General features: G+C 33.5%; 2 protein-coding genes and 1 non-coding gene across 5 annotated transcripts; 1 reads left to right on the forward strand and 2 right to left on the reverse strand.

The window, feature by feature from the left end:
* The first annotated feature begins 1,499 nt into the window (after positions 1-1,499).
* LOC130940548 (uncharacterized) lies at positions 1,500-6,588 on the forward strand. 3 transcript variants are annotated; one of them, XR_009070318.1, is made up of 5 exons: positions 1,500-1,961; positions 3,951-4,115; positions 5,990-6,073; positions 6,261-6,365; positions 6,488-6,567. XR_009070318.1 is itself a non-coding variant. In XM_057868716.1 (3 exons), exons 1-3 carry the CDS (start codon positions 1,703-1,705, stop codon positions 6,016-6,018), a joined length of 453 nt encoding a protein of 150 aa, XP_057724699.1. In that variant the 5' UTR covers positions 1,500-1,702; the 3' UTR covers positions 6,019-6,217. The 3 variants fall into 3 exon arrangements, 1 of the variants encoding a protein (XP_057724699.1); XR_009070317.1 differs by having other exon boundaries at positions 6,261-6,588; XM_057868716.1 differs by lacking the exons at positions 6,261-6,365; positions 6,488-6,567 and having other exon boundaries at positions 5,990-6,217.
* A 2,882-nt stretch (positions 6,589-9,470) lies between these two features.
* Positions 9,471-12,778, reverse strand: LOC130941483 (uncharacterized serine-rich protein C215.13). Its single transcript, XM_057870008.1, has 2 exons — positions 10,686-12,778; positions 9,471-10,529 (listed from the first exon to the last, which is right to left on the reverse strand). Exon 1 carries the CDS (start codon positions 12,586-12,588, stop codon positions 11,362-11,364), a length of 1,227 nt encoding a protein of 408 aa, XP_057725991.1. The 5' UTR covers positions 12,589-12,778; the 3' UTR covers positions 9,471-10,529; positions 10,686-11,361.
* Positions 10,669-10,747, reverse strand: LOC130942742 (small nucleolar RNA Z122). Its single transcript, XR_009071300.1, has one exon. It is a non-coding gene; the product is annotated as a small nucleolar RNA Z122 (small nucleolar RNA).
* Positions 12,779-16,381: the final 3,603 nt, after the last annotated feature.

The following is a 16,381-nucleotide window of genomic DNA, read 5'->3' on the forward strand; positions in this document are numbered from 1 at the left end:
CAGTTAAGATTTCGGAGATGTTTATTTTTTCAGATTAAAATTTCTTACTAAATATTTTAACAATGAATGATTCATTTTATGGCAAACTGTAAGTGATTAAACCCTAATGCCTTGGCGATTTAATCTCCTCTAATCTTCATCAAACGCCACTCCCGTTGTCACTCAATTCAGATCGGAGGGTGAAGTTTAGAAAACTAATTTATATCACAAAGGCCCTAATCACCCCAATTCCGGCTGAATACACGTTGCTTATCCCATCAGGTTGTGTGATTAGCCATATAGGAGGAGTGTTTTTAAGCAATAGTTCAAACGAGATAACTCTCCCGAGCATCATAATAACTCATGTAGAAAAGGGTCATATTCCTGTTCCACCAAATTCATAAGATTAAGAACGAAAAGAACACCTTAGAATTGAATCAAACATATATTAAAATAGAAAAATAATAATCTTAATCCATAGAAATAAACAGAGCTCCTAACCTTAACTTGGAGGTTTAGTTGCTCATAACTTATAGAGAAAACATGGTTTTGAAAAAGTGCGAAAGGAAGAAGATCCTAAACCTAGTGATCTTTTCCTTTAAATACTAACCTAATAATAAATGCTAGACCTAAGATTATTATTTTTGCCCCCACTACTAAAATTTTATGGATCTGTCACTGGTCATAACATGTGCATTCTATAATAACCAATAAACTGAAACATGTGCATTCTGTAAATTCAGAAACTCCTGCATTCTATTCCTTATCACTTTATTCAATTGTATTCTATTGCATTCGATTCAGAATGAACCGAAAATATTATCAAAGTGAAACCACTGTATAAAATCAAATGAACCGAAAATTGTCCATTATAATTTCAAATTCAGAAACACTTGCATTTGGAATGAACTGAAAATATTATCATAACGAAACTAATATACAATACCAAATGAACAGAAAATTGTGTTCATAAACAACTGGATTTAGCGATTACATTCCATTCCATTCAATTCAAAATTGAGTAATCCAAACCTCGTTCGCTTGATTCAATTCAGAAGAATAATCAAAATTGCGCTGATTCAACTTATTTGAACTTGAAGCATTTATTGTTTTGATACATTATTGAAATTTGAAAACAAAGAAAAAATCTGAAATTTAAAAATGAAGAAGAAAACGAATAACATAAATGCAATGTAGATTGAAGAGAGAAAACGAAAAATATAAATACAATGTAGATCAAAAAAGAAAATAAAAAAGAAAACGAAGGAGAAAATTAGAGAAATCAGAATAGAGAAAAAATAAAGAGAAACTTTATATTGAAAAAGAAAAATTCTATAATGAGGAAGAAGAATGAACACAAACTTTACTTTAAGAAAGAGAAATTTTACGTTGAAAAAACTGCTTTACCTTAAAAGACGACGGACGCATGAAAAAAAAAAATTGGTTAACTTGGTTAAAACAATTACATGGATGCGTGGATCATTTCTATTAATGTGACAAGTAGCTTTCTAACTTGAGAGTAAGTTAAGAATATTAACACTATTGACGACTACTCCTTACACACCATTTTGCCACTGATACTTTCGTCGCGAAACCATCACTTCGGCCACTTCTGCCGCCATTGCACATTCCGATATAATCCACCGTCGCCGAAACTCCTGAAGCTCCGGCGACTCCGATGAATCTTCTCTTGTGAACGCCAAATCACTCCATCGAACAAGAAATGGAATCTAGCTCCGGCAGCAATCACCGCGATTTGGCTGAGGAAAGCGAGAGAAGCATCGCCGCAGTTCATGATCAACCAGAGCCCCGCACCACCGGCGGCGGTGACGACGACGATCCACTCGAGAGAAGCTCCGAGGTTTTGGCGAAGGGATTGTCATCGATGCTCTCGTCCGTCATCAAGGACTTTGATTTCAGAGCACGAGAAACTCTTGGCAGCCAGGACCAGCTCTCCTCCGCCATCGATCGTCTCACTCGAGGTTGTTACAATTTACAACTGGTTAATTTAGTTTGTTACGTTATCTTTTAAGCTTAGTGTGATTCGAATTTTGAAGAATAGCAAGTGTTAGTCATTGATTGAAAATTATTAGCGACCTGACATAAGAATTAAGAAATTGAATCCGTTTATAATTTATATTGCTTTGGTTATAATTATATTTTTCTTACTTAAATTTTGATACGGTCGTGTAATTAGTGTTTAAATTTTATAATAAATTATCAATTATGCAAAATCAATACTAATCTTCTGTTGGTAGTTTGCACTTTGCAGTCACTTGGATAATTAGTGTAATTGCAAATTTGATTTTGGTAAATCTGGGAGAAATATCAAGTGTGGCCTTAAACGATAAATCAAATAATATGTTTTCTGTGACCTGTGTCTCAGATGCAATTTTGTGTATGTACATTGACAGGTTGTTGGGTTCAAAAGTATTGTCATTTGTTTTCGTTGTTACAGTAAGGAGTTGTCATGGGTGAAAATCTGAATTTGTCAATGAAGTAGTATCATTGTCTCTTAACTGTCTAAACAGTGTTCTTCTTTCAAGCTACTATTGAACCAAAAGTAGCATGATTCTGGGACATAATAAAGGAATATCCACTTCTCTAGTTATAGAAGCAGTTCTGAGGTTTAGCTATGAGGTTGTAACTTGTAAGAGAAACAGTCAGTCCACTACTACTGTGCATGTCTCAGCCATGTTGACTGCCTCGGAATCACTCAAACCTAAGACAACAGTGAGGCAACTAGGCACTTTCACTGCTTGGGGAGGGCTTTGTGTTGCGGTATTTTTTTTTTTAATCTTTATTTTAGAAACTCAGAAATGGCATGAGAGATTAGGACATGATTGTTATCTTACATACACACTGGGAATAAAGAATATTGTGTGTAACATATGATGATGAATCATCTTCTGCCCCTGTCTGGTTTTTCGGTCTGCACCTTACCAAAGGCCTTCTTATGAAAGTAAAACAAATATTCATGCAATGTTGCCTGCCTCAGGAAGGTAATTTTCCCCTTTGTCCATTTGCAGGAATGTAAACCAAACAAGTCAGTAGTGTATTCAGATTCCCAAGGGTCAACAAAAGTATGATTTCTATGGTTGGATCTGTCCTTGTTATCATAGTATTAATCTTCTTTATCTTTATATTTATCACTAACAAAGTGTCTGGGGCAAAAGAACTACCACTTGAACACAATATATATTCCTACCGAGGGAAAAAAATGCCACTTGGTCATAATATATATTCTCAAAATTACCCTTTTGTTATAATTTGGTCTTTTAAATTTCAAGCAAAAAAATAACGCAATTGCGGTTATATAAAGCTTTTGAATAGAATAACTACCTTTACGCAGTTTTCCTTTAACTTAACTTTTAAATTATTCCTTTTCTGAATTTATACTAGGCATGGAGCGCCTATCAAGGTTTTAATTTATATGGTTAGATCTTTCCTTACTAATGTACTTTATGCTTTTGTTCTTCTGACAAGTATCAGAAGATGGATTTTTGTATTGGTTAAATTAAGTCTCTTAGCAAATAGAAGATAGTTTAAGTTAGTTTTAGTCCTGGCTTTATATAGCTTTGCTAACCTTATCATTGCTATTATAGAGTTAAAACACCAGAATACATTTCATTTGATCTAAGTGAATGCTTTACCATGAAGTGTCAATGCTCTGCAGGACTACTACAGTACTAAAATTAACTAAGCCAGAAGATTAGGGCACCAGAAATCAGATTTAGATATTTCCACAGCATAAGAAAATAATATATTACTTCAATTTTCTAGTAAGATTTACATATTCCTTGTCTGCATGATGATAAAAACTTGTTCCTTGGCAATATGCACTTGGTTGGCATGCTAAACTAGCTTCTGTATTATACCGGTTTTGGTTCCATTTGCTGTCATGCCATAATGTCATTTCTTAAATCTCTGTCTACAATTTGCTGACTCGAAATCCATCTTTCTTTTGACAGAACTTGATCAATTACTTGAAGATGCACCTTTACCGTTCATAATGCAACATGCTGCTAAGATTTCTAGTGTTAGGAAGAGAGTTTCATCACTGAATTTACTTCTAAAATCCATACAAGGGCGGATTGATAACATAGACCGCATAATGTCAATTGGCACCACTCATGGTATATACTTGTCTCCAGAGGCCCAATTCTATAGTCATTTCTTAATATTAACTAGTGCTAGTTTTGGTTTTTTATTTTTTGGATAAAAGTATAATTTTTGTCTCTTAACATTTTCAGAAAGTTTCAAATTGGTAACATTTAATTTATTTCAATTTTATCTCTAATATTTCAAATATATTTCAATTTTATCCTTGGACATTGACATCATATGACATGACAATCATAAATTGACGTGCTTATTTCAATTTTATCTCTAATATTTCAAATATATTTCAATTCTATCCTTGGACATTGACATCATATGACATGACAATCATAAGTTGACGTGTCACTAACACGTCAATATAGCGCTAACCCCCAATGGGATAACTGAAACATATTAGAAATGCTAGAGACAAAATTGAAATAAGTTAAACGTTATAGGCAATTTTGAAACTTATCGAAAATATTAGGTACAAAAAACATATATCCTCGGTTTTTTTTTTTATTTTCCTTCATATATATAATTATTCATCCCCTTTCATCATATGCAGTTTTATTGTTCCTGACCAGTTTTTATTTTGAGAAGTTTCCACATTATATTACAAGTCAATTGTATTACATACTTGTAGTAGTTAGAAAGCTAAAAACATGGAAAATGAGATGACTCTTTGAGATGACCTATTATAATTTTGTCCTCCTTTTAAACTGCGGGCATGGTAGCTCTACTCAAATGATTCAGAATTTGTGCTAATAATATATCAGCTTTTCATCTATTTCTTGTGCATTGCATTATCATTGTTCTTAGTGCTAATATTATACCATCTTTTCATCTAGTTCTTGTGCATTGCATTATCATTGTTCTTAGTTTGAATCTGATTATTATTCACATATATCATCTTGACTGGATTTCTCTATAGAATGCAAGTTTTCTGAGAATAGAATGTCTATGCTTACTAGCTTGGTAGCCATCAAAGATAATTAGAACCCAAGACTATGTATTTTCCCTCTATAAATGAAATACTAAAGACTCCCTTCACATAAGTACGTATAGAAAGCCTGTATTTTCTGCTATATTCGGGATAATAATGCTTCTGTCACGTCATGTAAATTAGCTGAAGTGCATTACCATGTACGACTTCAGGATTACCTTTGCTTCCTTCTTCCTTTTGGTAAGAGAAACTGAGAAAGTTCCTTGACAACTTTTTCCCATTACTCTATCATTGAGCTTTATTATTGAAAGAAAACTCTTGAACCCCACATGTACTTGCCATGAGTAAAAACACTGTCATCAATCAGTATAGCTGACATAGCGCAGATCAATCAGCTCACCATGATAATAATAATCATATCAGATAGCCCAGAAGCCTCGTGGCTGCTCTGGCTTGATATGGAAAGTAGTCAGATTGCATTGTATGCTTAAATTACCTGCTAGATCCACCAAAGATTTTGACATCCCTATTAGTTAGTGTCTACAATGTCATGCTAACGAGGACCAAAGGACTTGAGGTACTGTCTCTGTAAAAGGAAAGGTACCTTGAACTGGTGTGGGTAGGCTACTAGACAAACTGACCAGAAAAGCCAGGCATGTGGCTATCTGATTCAGATCACTGATAATTCACCAAAGTGTAGACTATGCCTTTGTAGGTGCTAGGAAAGCAAACATTTCATAAGATATTTTGAAACATGTAGAGTTGGATAGTATTGTCTAAGTACTTGTTATAAGACTAATTTGTTGCAGTTATGGGTGGCTTGTGCCACATTTTGCTCCTTCAAACAATAGACTAGCATTGGATTCCTAATATGCATTGATTACAATAATTTGTATACCTTCATCCCTTTTTTGACCCGTATTCTTAGTAGTTTACCAAGATGTTTCATTTGTGATTTTGCAGAGAAGACAACCCCTGAAGGTTCTGAGTGAAACGTCAACATCTGGATCAACTTCAATTGTCTCCAATCTCCAAACGTGTACTTTTGTAATGCACCCTTAACCCCTTGAGTTGTATTATTCTTAGGCATGTATTTGCATGGTTGCCAGTTAAAGATTCCTAATTGGCATTTATTACAAGTGTGTATTCAGGTTGCTTTTAATCATCAGTGTTATTGCTTAATTTCCAGTACGATCAAGGAGTTACTTTTGATTTTCATATTTAATTTTTTTAGTATGATCAAGACTTCTAAAGGGAGTTGAAGCGGTCATTGATCCATTATATGGATGAGGATGGCTTGTTTCGGGATCGTAACTCCCTTCATGCCTAGAGCAACACGGTATGACCCTAACTCCCTGTTAGTTAAATCTGGCACAATCTAAATTCTAAAATAAAGAAAGAGTTATAATTCATTTACTAATGAAATCTGTGTTAAATTGAATTGCGATAACTTTAAACTAGGCTTCCTTGAGATCTAGCTCTCTTTGCTGGAAGGATAATCTTTGATTCAGTCACTCTCACTTAAAAATCTCAAACTCAAGTATATAATTGGATGACCATATAAAATTTTTTATACTGCAAATGTATAGTAATTGCACTCAATTCAATTTGCTTGCAGATAGTTTTGTTGCATTTAAGGATCTGTAAATTTAATCACCTTTTATGGTATTTATAATCCAAGTCATTGTATATTCATATGTATCCCTTTTAATACATGAACCAGTCATCTCATTCCCTACAGCTACAAAACGAAATAAAATGAAGAAAACAGGAAACCATAACACGGTGGGGCTTATTTGCAGGTGCCCCATCTAAAGTAGCATGCCCTGTTGGTTGGTAACAAATTGGCCCATTTAATTTTCCTGAACTACTGAAACAATGTTCAACCCAGTTCCATTAAACTCTAGGGTCCACCATAGATGGGGATACATAGGCTCATAAGCAATGCATATATCCGAACCCCCCTCCCCTCCCCCCACCAAAAAGATAAAAAAAAAAAGTGCAATGCATATAGCCATATATATAGAAGCAGGAGATTCGAACAATTTTGATGAGGCATGCAAATTTTCGGATGCATTACCAAATCTTTATTACTTGGAATAATTGGCCTCAGTTATGCTTGGTTTACTATTGTCGCTTTGTTGCATAAACTGAAATAAAAATAACCCTTCTGATTCATCTGCTGTAAAACCGTAAAAAGAAGTTGTCCATGGTGTACAAAATTCCAAAGGGACCCAAACCCATCACTGTTTATTGCATACTCTAGCATACATAACAACAACAAATTATACTTCACAGTCCAGCTCATATAGATACTGTGATGTGACCTCTGTAGTTCACATGCCCCCACACTGTAGTACGTACTTCATATAGGAAATAAGCATTATTCTATTAATAAAACATCATCCATGCACTTGGTCTTGAATCTGGTAAAGAAAGACACTGGAATGCAGATCAAAATGAAGGATAGGGATATATTCCCAAGTCAAGCTATATCTTTTCCCAAATTCTATGTCAAAAGAAAAGTTTGTGGAAAGTGAAAAGGACTAATTAATAATAGTACTAATTTGATTAATTTAATCACTTGCATGTTAACTAATATATAGCTTTGCCATGAAGATATTATTAACTATTTGTCTGTCTTCCTCATCTTAGATACCAACCAACCCCACCCGTTTTTCTTAGCCGTTAGCATTTTAGCAAGAGCACCCACGCTTTCTCATGCCTTTTTTTGTAAAATGACCCACACACTCCGTATACAAGAGAGAGAAAGGTTTAGGGGGGCAGTGATGCATATGATAGGGTCGAAGGTATTGGAGGAAGGGGAATCTATGCAGAGGCCCCGGACTGTGCATTAGCACGTTCTTTCTTTGATGCCCCAAAACTCTCTTCAGCCTTTTGCAGGCAGGCTCTTTAATTATTTAATTGCAAACAAAACCCAAGTTGTATTATATATGCTATGTGACACAGAATCGGATCACCAAGATCACGCTTTAAATACGCGCCCCCGTTACGTAACAAAGAAACTATACGCTCCCTTATTGAATATTTAATCAGTTGGGGGGGGGGGGGGGGGGGGGGGGCCTCTGTTGCTGGGTTAGACATTGTTGTTCTCTTCCATTAATTTCCCCTGGGGCTGCTTTTCAGCTGATTTACCTCGCAAGATGGACATGATTGCACGTATCCTCAATCCTATATAAAGTGAAGAGAAAGTAATGACAAAGTTGAGCTCACTAACCAAAAGAACCAAACTATTATAAGTCACATCACACCATCCTGACCAGGGCTTCCATGGGGCAATTAAGAACGGGGATTTAATGAGCAAACTTGGCAAGAATCCAGGGTTTATTTTGGATACCGGGTTTCATTTCGGGTAGTGAAGTGACCCCACAGGCCACATTACAAAGGCCACAGCATTTTCCTCCAATGGTGAAAGGACACAACTGCCCCGCTTGTGATGCTGCCGTATTGAGAGACACCAATATACGCAGAAGCAAAATAACTATATATTATCAAAAGATGTGACGGCAGGTGCATCCATTTTCACGTTGTCACAAAGCCCAAACTCGAATGGGAACAAATGTGATGGGTGGTATTATAGGAGTACCACCACTTATGACTGGTCAAACACCACACCCGTATCATATCATATAGTGCATCAAAATCTGAGCTTGATTAAAACCCAGAAAAAAAAAATGAGTTGGGAACTAAGATAACAAATCCATTACTGCAATGCAATGTGGCATTAGCACTGCATATGCTATCTATGAGCAGCCGAAGGTAGGTTGGGTATCTTACGGCTTATGAGCTACAATTATAGGCTTGAAAGTTGCAAAATCTACTAGCTATGCAAAGCTATACAACCCAACAAAATGATTCATAGGTTCTCATGCTATGTACCTATGCCATGGATGCAAAGATGTCAAATCAATAGTGGGGATTAGTTTCCATAGCCACCGCATAGCGCCAACCCTAAGCCCAAACCCCAAAGCATGCGCAAGTGAAAGATGGGACGGGACTCCGCTAGACAAATACCACGGCACCCTCTGCTGGACAATGACATATGAGATTTTTGTGCAAAACGAACTCGTGTTTGGACCATTTAAATATTTTTACCCAATTAAAAAATTAATATTCGCGATGATAAGCTATGATCCCATCCACGTTAGTGTTTTAATAAAATAAAATAAAAAAGAAAAGACCTTTTACAAACGATTAGTCGATTAGTATGCACATAATTGATAATTCACATTTTGCTTTTTATTTCGGTGAGTAAAGCATAACTAGTGGAAGAACAATAATACGTATAACATGCTAAGGAATTAAGTATGAAAAAAAGAGTTAAGAATTCATTTATAACTAAAGAATTTATCTATTATATTAACAAGTTACTCGAAAGTATTCTTATAAGGGTGTCATTAACGAGACAAGATTCATTTTGTAATCCGATTTGTATAGATTGCGTTGTGTAGATTTAAAAGTAGAGTAATGATTAAAATTTATTACTAATACTGTCATCATTCATTATACATAGAGCCGAATATGAAATTACTCTATTAAATAATTAAAACCCGCAGAACCATCCACATGTGATCTGGCTTACGGTGGGTAGGCTCAAAAGTGTGGCAACATGTTAGCCACGTGGTTTTAGGCTTTTAGCATATTTCTGTTCAAAAATGCTATTGAGAAGCATTGAAGAGTGATTACGATTTTCCTTTCCTTGTATTTTTGTTTTCTTTTATATGGCTTCTTTTGTTGAGAATTGTTAGGTTGATGTCTATTGTCCAAGTCCTGTAGGAGAGGGAAAGGAAGCGTTCAAAATCTTCCAAACGGGTAGTAATCGATATGTGGAAGCTTATTCATGAATGGTGAATCAATAAAGGCAACTAACTAGATAAGGTCTAATTCAATGTTAATCAAGTGATACCATGTCTAGCCCCATAGTACCACGGAACAAGAAACCATTTCCATCACAAAGGGGAGAATAAGATAAAGAAGAGAAGGGGTCCAAAGGCAATGAACTTTTGAACATTATATCCTTCAATAATGCACTTGGATAGCATATATATTGCTTTGCAGCACACAGCAAATGGACCTACCATATCTAATTAGAGATGGACCCATACCAGGATAATCATGTCTCTTGGGTGTTAGATCTTTTCACTTCAATGGGAGATTGAAGTGAAACAATTTTATCAAATAGATAAAAATGAAAAATAAACATGTGAGAACAAAGATGACCAAATTTGTGGATGTTCTCCCATCCATCCACCAAGATCTTGGGACACACACAAAAAGTAAACTTAATGGTGAGATCATGTTAAATTATTCATTGAAGGATGGTAATCCCTTCTGGGAACTTATACCATGTCCCCAATCAAAGTACACATTTTGATTAAAAGTAAAGAAACTTGACCCACCTCAATTGAATCTTCCATCAAGGTCACACACTCAGCTCATGTGTGGACCACCGACCACTCAGCCCAGTGAGTAAATTCTACCACTAAAATAAAATCCCAATATATATATATATATATATATATATATATATATATATATAATATTTGTCATTTAGCATACGTAAATAATCGAGTTTGAATGCAAACACTGTAAAAAAAATAAAATAGTAGTAGACATGAAGGTTTGGGATCAGACTGACGTGCAATAAAATAATTCAGCAGAGCTGGCGCCTTTGTTTGAATCTTAGCATCATTTCCCAAAACTTCACACACTAAAAACAACTAAAGGAAGAAAAATGTTTAAAAGGAAAAAGATCAATTAAAAACTGTAAAAAAAAAAACTTAGATGCGGACAGACTAGATAAGCACAACATGATGCTACTACTGTGTACTACTACAGTCTACAGATCTTGAATTTTTTAAAAAGAAAATAAATAAAAATTCACATTTAGTAAAAAGAAAGAGCGAAAGAGAATTTGTAGATTCCATTCCATGTGTTCCTGGTCAGAAAAAATTACAAGCAGCAGCCATAGAATTGCACTGGAAAAATCTCAACAAAGTTAGAAACATAAACAGGAAAAACATCATCATAATTATCAGCATCATCTAAAATTGACCATTATTTACATGAATCTAAGGCTCCTGTTAATTAAAAACAACCAAAAAAAGCAACTAGTCCCTTCCCCCTCTCCGAATCAATCACCAATACCCTGCAATATCTCCATTCCAAACATTAGAAGAACCAAAAAAACAACACAGATTAATTAGTAGAAGTAACAAAAAAAGGACCAGAAAAAAGGATCAAAAATAAAAATTAAACCCTAAGCAACTGTTACCCTCTCTTTTCATTTACTTTTTTTTCTTGTGTCATTTGACTCAATTTCGATCGCAACGGTTCCTACCCTTACTCCCTCCTCCAACATTATTATTGCCAACTGAACCACCTTCCTTCTTCTGTGGTGAACCGAAAAGCTGCCCGAACCCGAAAACCGAACCGGATTTCGAACTGCCACGGAGAGAACAGACCGGAACGTTGAGAACTGGAGTGACCCTAACGTTGGAGGAGTAGGACCGCTCCATTCCCCTCTGCTTGAACCTTGGGCCGCCATTGTTGAAGCTGCTTGGGCTGCTTGAGCTCCGTTCCAAGCTCTGGAACACGATCTTGCCAGAAGAGTTCATCCGCGGGCTGTCCACCGACACGCCCCTACTGCAAGCTCCGGGACCTGATTCTGATCTTCGGATCGGGCTCCGCCCCACCCGGTTCGTCGTGTGCGGGTCCGAAGATCCCGGTTTCGCGTCGAATGAGTTCGCCCGGGGCTTTACGAGCCGGATCCGTGGGTGGTTTGGGTTACGGTGGAGCGAGATCGGGTTCGGGTTTGTGTTAGGGTTTGGTTTTTCGGAGTCTAATGAGAGTCGTGGAAGCTCTTCGTGCTCGTGGCCCGAGGAAGAGGATGATAGAGAGAGGCGTGAGGAAGAGATTGAGAGGGATTCACAATCTGAATGGTCCTTCGTCAGCAACGGCGCGTTTTCGGAGGAAAACGACGTCGGTTTCGAGGCGGCGCCACGGTGGAGGAAGAGTTTCAATGATTTAGATGACGAAGACGACGAAGACGACGACGTCGTCGCTTTAGATGAAACGGTTGTGCTTTGGTAGAGCTTCTTGAGGCCGAGGAGCTCCCTCCAGCGGCTAGAGCATCTCGGGGCTTTAGGAGAGAAGAGGTAAGGGTCCGCGCCGGTGAGTGAGTCGCCGGCCGCGGAGTAGGAGGAGGAATCGAGTCTCCGGCGAAGGTTGGTTGTTTCCGGCGATGAGGAGGGGTTGTTTTTGTGGTTGGTAGTGGTGGTGCTGTTTAGGGATGGTAGGTTGAGGGGTACGAGCTTCCCGTCGGAGAAGAGCTGGTCGGCGGAGAGCATCGCAGCGGGGGGTCCGTCGAGACCGCGGAACTCAAAGTCGGGTTCTGGATCCGGGTCGTGGATCGGGTCTGATGACTTGGATCCAGAAGGTTCCTCTTTGCTGAATGAGAGACGGGGACTGAGCCAGCTGCCATAGGAGAAGTTCTCGGGCGGCGGGACGAGTCCCATGTTGTTGACGCAGGCGGAAGCCATGGTGTGGCGTGGATCATGTACTGTTGGGGTTGCTACTGTGTGATTTATGCGAGTGGGAGTAGCGGTACACGCACAGTGACTGTGAGTGAAGTGTAATACTGTGTTTGCAGTAGTGTATGTTAGAGAGTGAGAGAAAATGGAAATGGGTGGAGAATGATGAAGTTGTTGGTGAGAGGATTGAATGGTTAGGGTGCCATGGTTGGTGGCTGAGTCAAGGAGGCACACCATATATAACAGTTTTTTCTTTCCACCTACAGGGAAACTAGGGCCACGTGTCGCTTTCTTCTCTTTCTATTTGAAATATTCAAAAACGAAAAAAAAAATTGTGAGAATTTTGTCCTGAAGAGAGTAATGTGCGAATAAGGACATAAGATGCACCTACACGTATTAAAATGTGGTATGTCTAAAACAAACTCAACAATTATGTATTTATTGAATGGGTTATACTTATATAGTTATTAGATTTTATTAGATAAAAATTAAAGATTAATATAAAAGAAGAGTATTGATAAACTCTAATAAATATAAAATATCTTAGTACATAAATAAATACTTTAAATAATAATACTTTAATATATAATATTTTAAACGATAACAAAATCTTTTATTATTAAATAATTAAATATAAAATATATAAATATAAAATATATGAGTATTTTTTATTTAATAAAATTAATTATTATACAAAATTTTTTATAATATTAAAAAATTATATTAAAATAATATTTAAACTGTAATATAAAAATATAAAATTATTAAAATTTTATTTTATATTACTTGATAAATAATTAAATTATTATATTCAAAATTTATTAACTAACTACTTTTATTAAAGATATTATTATATAATATAATTTTTTATTTAAATATTTAAAAAATATTTTATTTAAAATATTATTTATAATACATGAAAATATTAAATTTTTTATTTTTTAATTTAAAAATAAATAAATAAATAATATAATTTTAAATACATACCTAAATAAAAAATTAATATTTTCATATATTATATATAACATTTAAATAAATTTTACTTATTAAATATTTTGATAAAAAAATTATATTATATAATAATATATTTAACAAAGTAATTAATTAATAAATTTTAAATATAATAAAATAATTATTTGTCAAGTAATATAAAATAAATTTTATTTATTTTATATTTTTATGTTATAATTTAAAAAATTATTCTAATATCATAAAAAAAAATTTGTATAATAATTAATTTTAATAAAAAAAACTTATATTTTTTATATTTATTTATTTTATATTTTTTAGAACAAAAATTTTTTATTTTTATATAATAAAATATGTGATAATCTTTTATATATATATATTAGGGGTAGTGAAACGGGTCGAATTCGTCGAGCTGACCCGCCGAATCCACTAAAAAAGGTGGGTCGGATTAGAATTTTAGACTTGTCAAATTAAAAAAATTCGCCAAATTATGTATATATGTTTCAATTATGTGACTTTGTTTATTTTATTTTATAATTTTATATATATGTTGAAATTATGTGATTTATTTTTTAAAATAACGATGGTTCTATTGACAAATATTATTTTAAACAATTTTATTGAAGTTAAAAATTTAAAAAAAGATAGTAAAAAATTATATTATAATTTGACTATTTTTTATTTGTATTTAATTGTTTAATTATTATTTTTTGTTAATTTTAATTAATTTTATTTTTCAAAAAACAATAAATTCAAACAGCTAGCATTTTGGACTCACTTTAGTTGGCAGGGCCGGCCGGCCCGCATTGCCACTCCTAATATATACTATATAGTAATTTTTTTATATATTAAATAATTATAATCATATAATAACATTGAGATCAGAAAACATATTAAATCTGTTATAGTATAACTATTTAAAATATCATTTTAATATAATTTTTTAATATTATAAAAAAATTTGCATAAAGGTAGAAACTTTTTGTTCTAAAAAGTATAAATTAAATAAATACAAAAAATATAAATCTTTTTATTCATTAAAATTAATTATTATGCAAAAAAATTTTATAATATTAAAATGATATTTTAAATTACAATATTAAAATATAAAATAATTAAAATTTATTTTATATTACTTGACCAATAATTAAATTATTATATTTAAAATTTATTAACTAATTATTTTGTTAAATATATTATTATATCATATAATTTTTTATCAAAATATTTGTAAAAGTAAAATTTATTTAAAAAGTTATATATAATACATGAAAATATTAACTTTTTTATTTAGGTATGTATTTAAAATTATATTATTTATTTTGTTTTTCTAAAAGAATTGAGAAAAAATAAAAAAATTAATATTTTCATGTATTATATATAATATTTTAAATAAATTATATTTTTTAAATATTTTTATAAAAAATTATATTATATAATAATATCTTTAATAAAAATAATTAGTTAATAAATTTTAAATATAATATGTCAAGTAATATAAAATAAAATTTTAATTTTTTTATATTTTTATGTTAGTTATAGTTTAAAATATTATTTTAATATAATTTTCTAATATTATAAAAAAATTATGCATAATAATTAATTTTAATAAATAAAAAATACTCATATATTTTATATTTAATTATTTAAGAATAAAAGATTTTGTTGCTGTTTAAAGTATTGTGTATTAAAGTATTGCCATTTAAAGCATTTATTTATATACTAGGATATTGATGATTGGATTTTTGATGGTATAGAATTTCACTATTGAATTATCGTTGCAAGTATAGGTTCTAAACCAATCAATAATCCTTTCATACAAAAAGTTGTTTGTCACTAGTACAAACTCCTAAATTTATAAACCGAAGTATTGAACCTCGGGTCATTCTCCTTAGGAATTACAATAAAGTCTCTTGTTATTGGTTATGAGTTATTTTTGGGGTTTTGATAAGAGGCATGAAAGATAAATAACAAAGAAGTAAACTAATAGCTAAAAAGGTCTTGGCAAGGGTTGGTGGTCAAGGATCTCTATCCTAATCACTAACCACAATATGAGAATTGGCAAGGATTAATCCCATTAAGTCATCCTCTAACTAGTAAAGGAAAGTCAAATGAGTTGTATCAATCCTAGTCCATATGTCCTAACTCTCCACTAATTCAATTAGTGAGAACTAGAGTCGATGGCTCCCAATAATCAATTACTTGGACATTAGTAACTCAAGAGTTCCTAAGTTACCTTTCCAAGCCAAGAGCATAAAATTCTATTCTAAAATCCAACCAAACTTTTCATCAAACACTTGGAAGGCATAAAAGGAAAGCATATGAAATCTACAACAAGAATGAAATCTAACAACAATTATTGCAATGAATTAACAACAACAATCAAAAGGAACACAATTATTATGAATTACCTCAAATTGAATTGAAAGAAAAGAGAAGAAACAATAGTAGATCTACAACAAAGCATAGGAACGACATAAAGAAAATTACAACAAAAGAATGGAAGAATGATGAATGTAACAACAAAGAATTGAGAAGTAGAAGAAGTGAAAGCATGAATTAAAACCTAGATCTAAGAATTAAGCCTAATCCTAATCCTAATTCTAGAGAGAAGTGAGAGCTTCTCTCTCTAGAAACTACTTCTAACTAATCCTAATGTGTAAAAATGATCAAAAGTCCCTTTGCTCTTCAATCCTTGCCTTTAAATAACATCTTTGGCACCAAAGTTGGTTGGGATTGGGCCCCACAACTCCTGAGAATTCGCTGGGCGCGAATTCACTTAAAAATCAAGTATCAGCATCGACGCGTACGCGCACAGCACGCGTACTTGTCC

The sequence above is a fragment of the Arachis stenosperma genome, chromosome 7 (assembly GCF_014773155.1).
Source record: "Arachis stenosperma cultivar V10309 chromosome 7, arast.V10309.gnm1.PFL2, whole genome shotgun sequence".
Taxonomy (NCBI): Eukaryota; Viridiplantae; Streptophyta; class Magnoliopsida; order Fabales; family Fabaceae; genus Arachis; species Arachis stenosperma.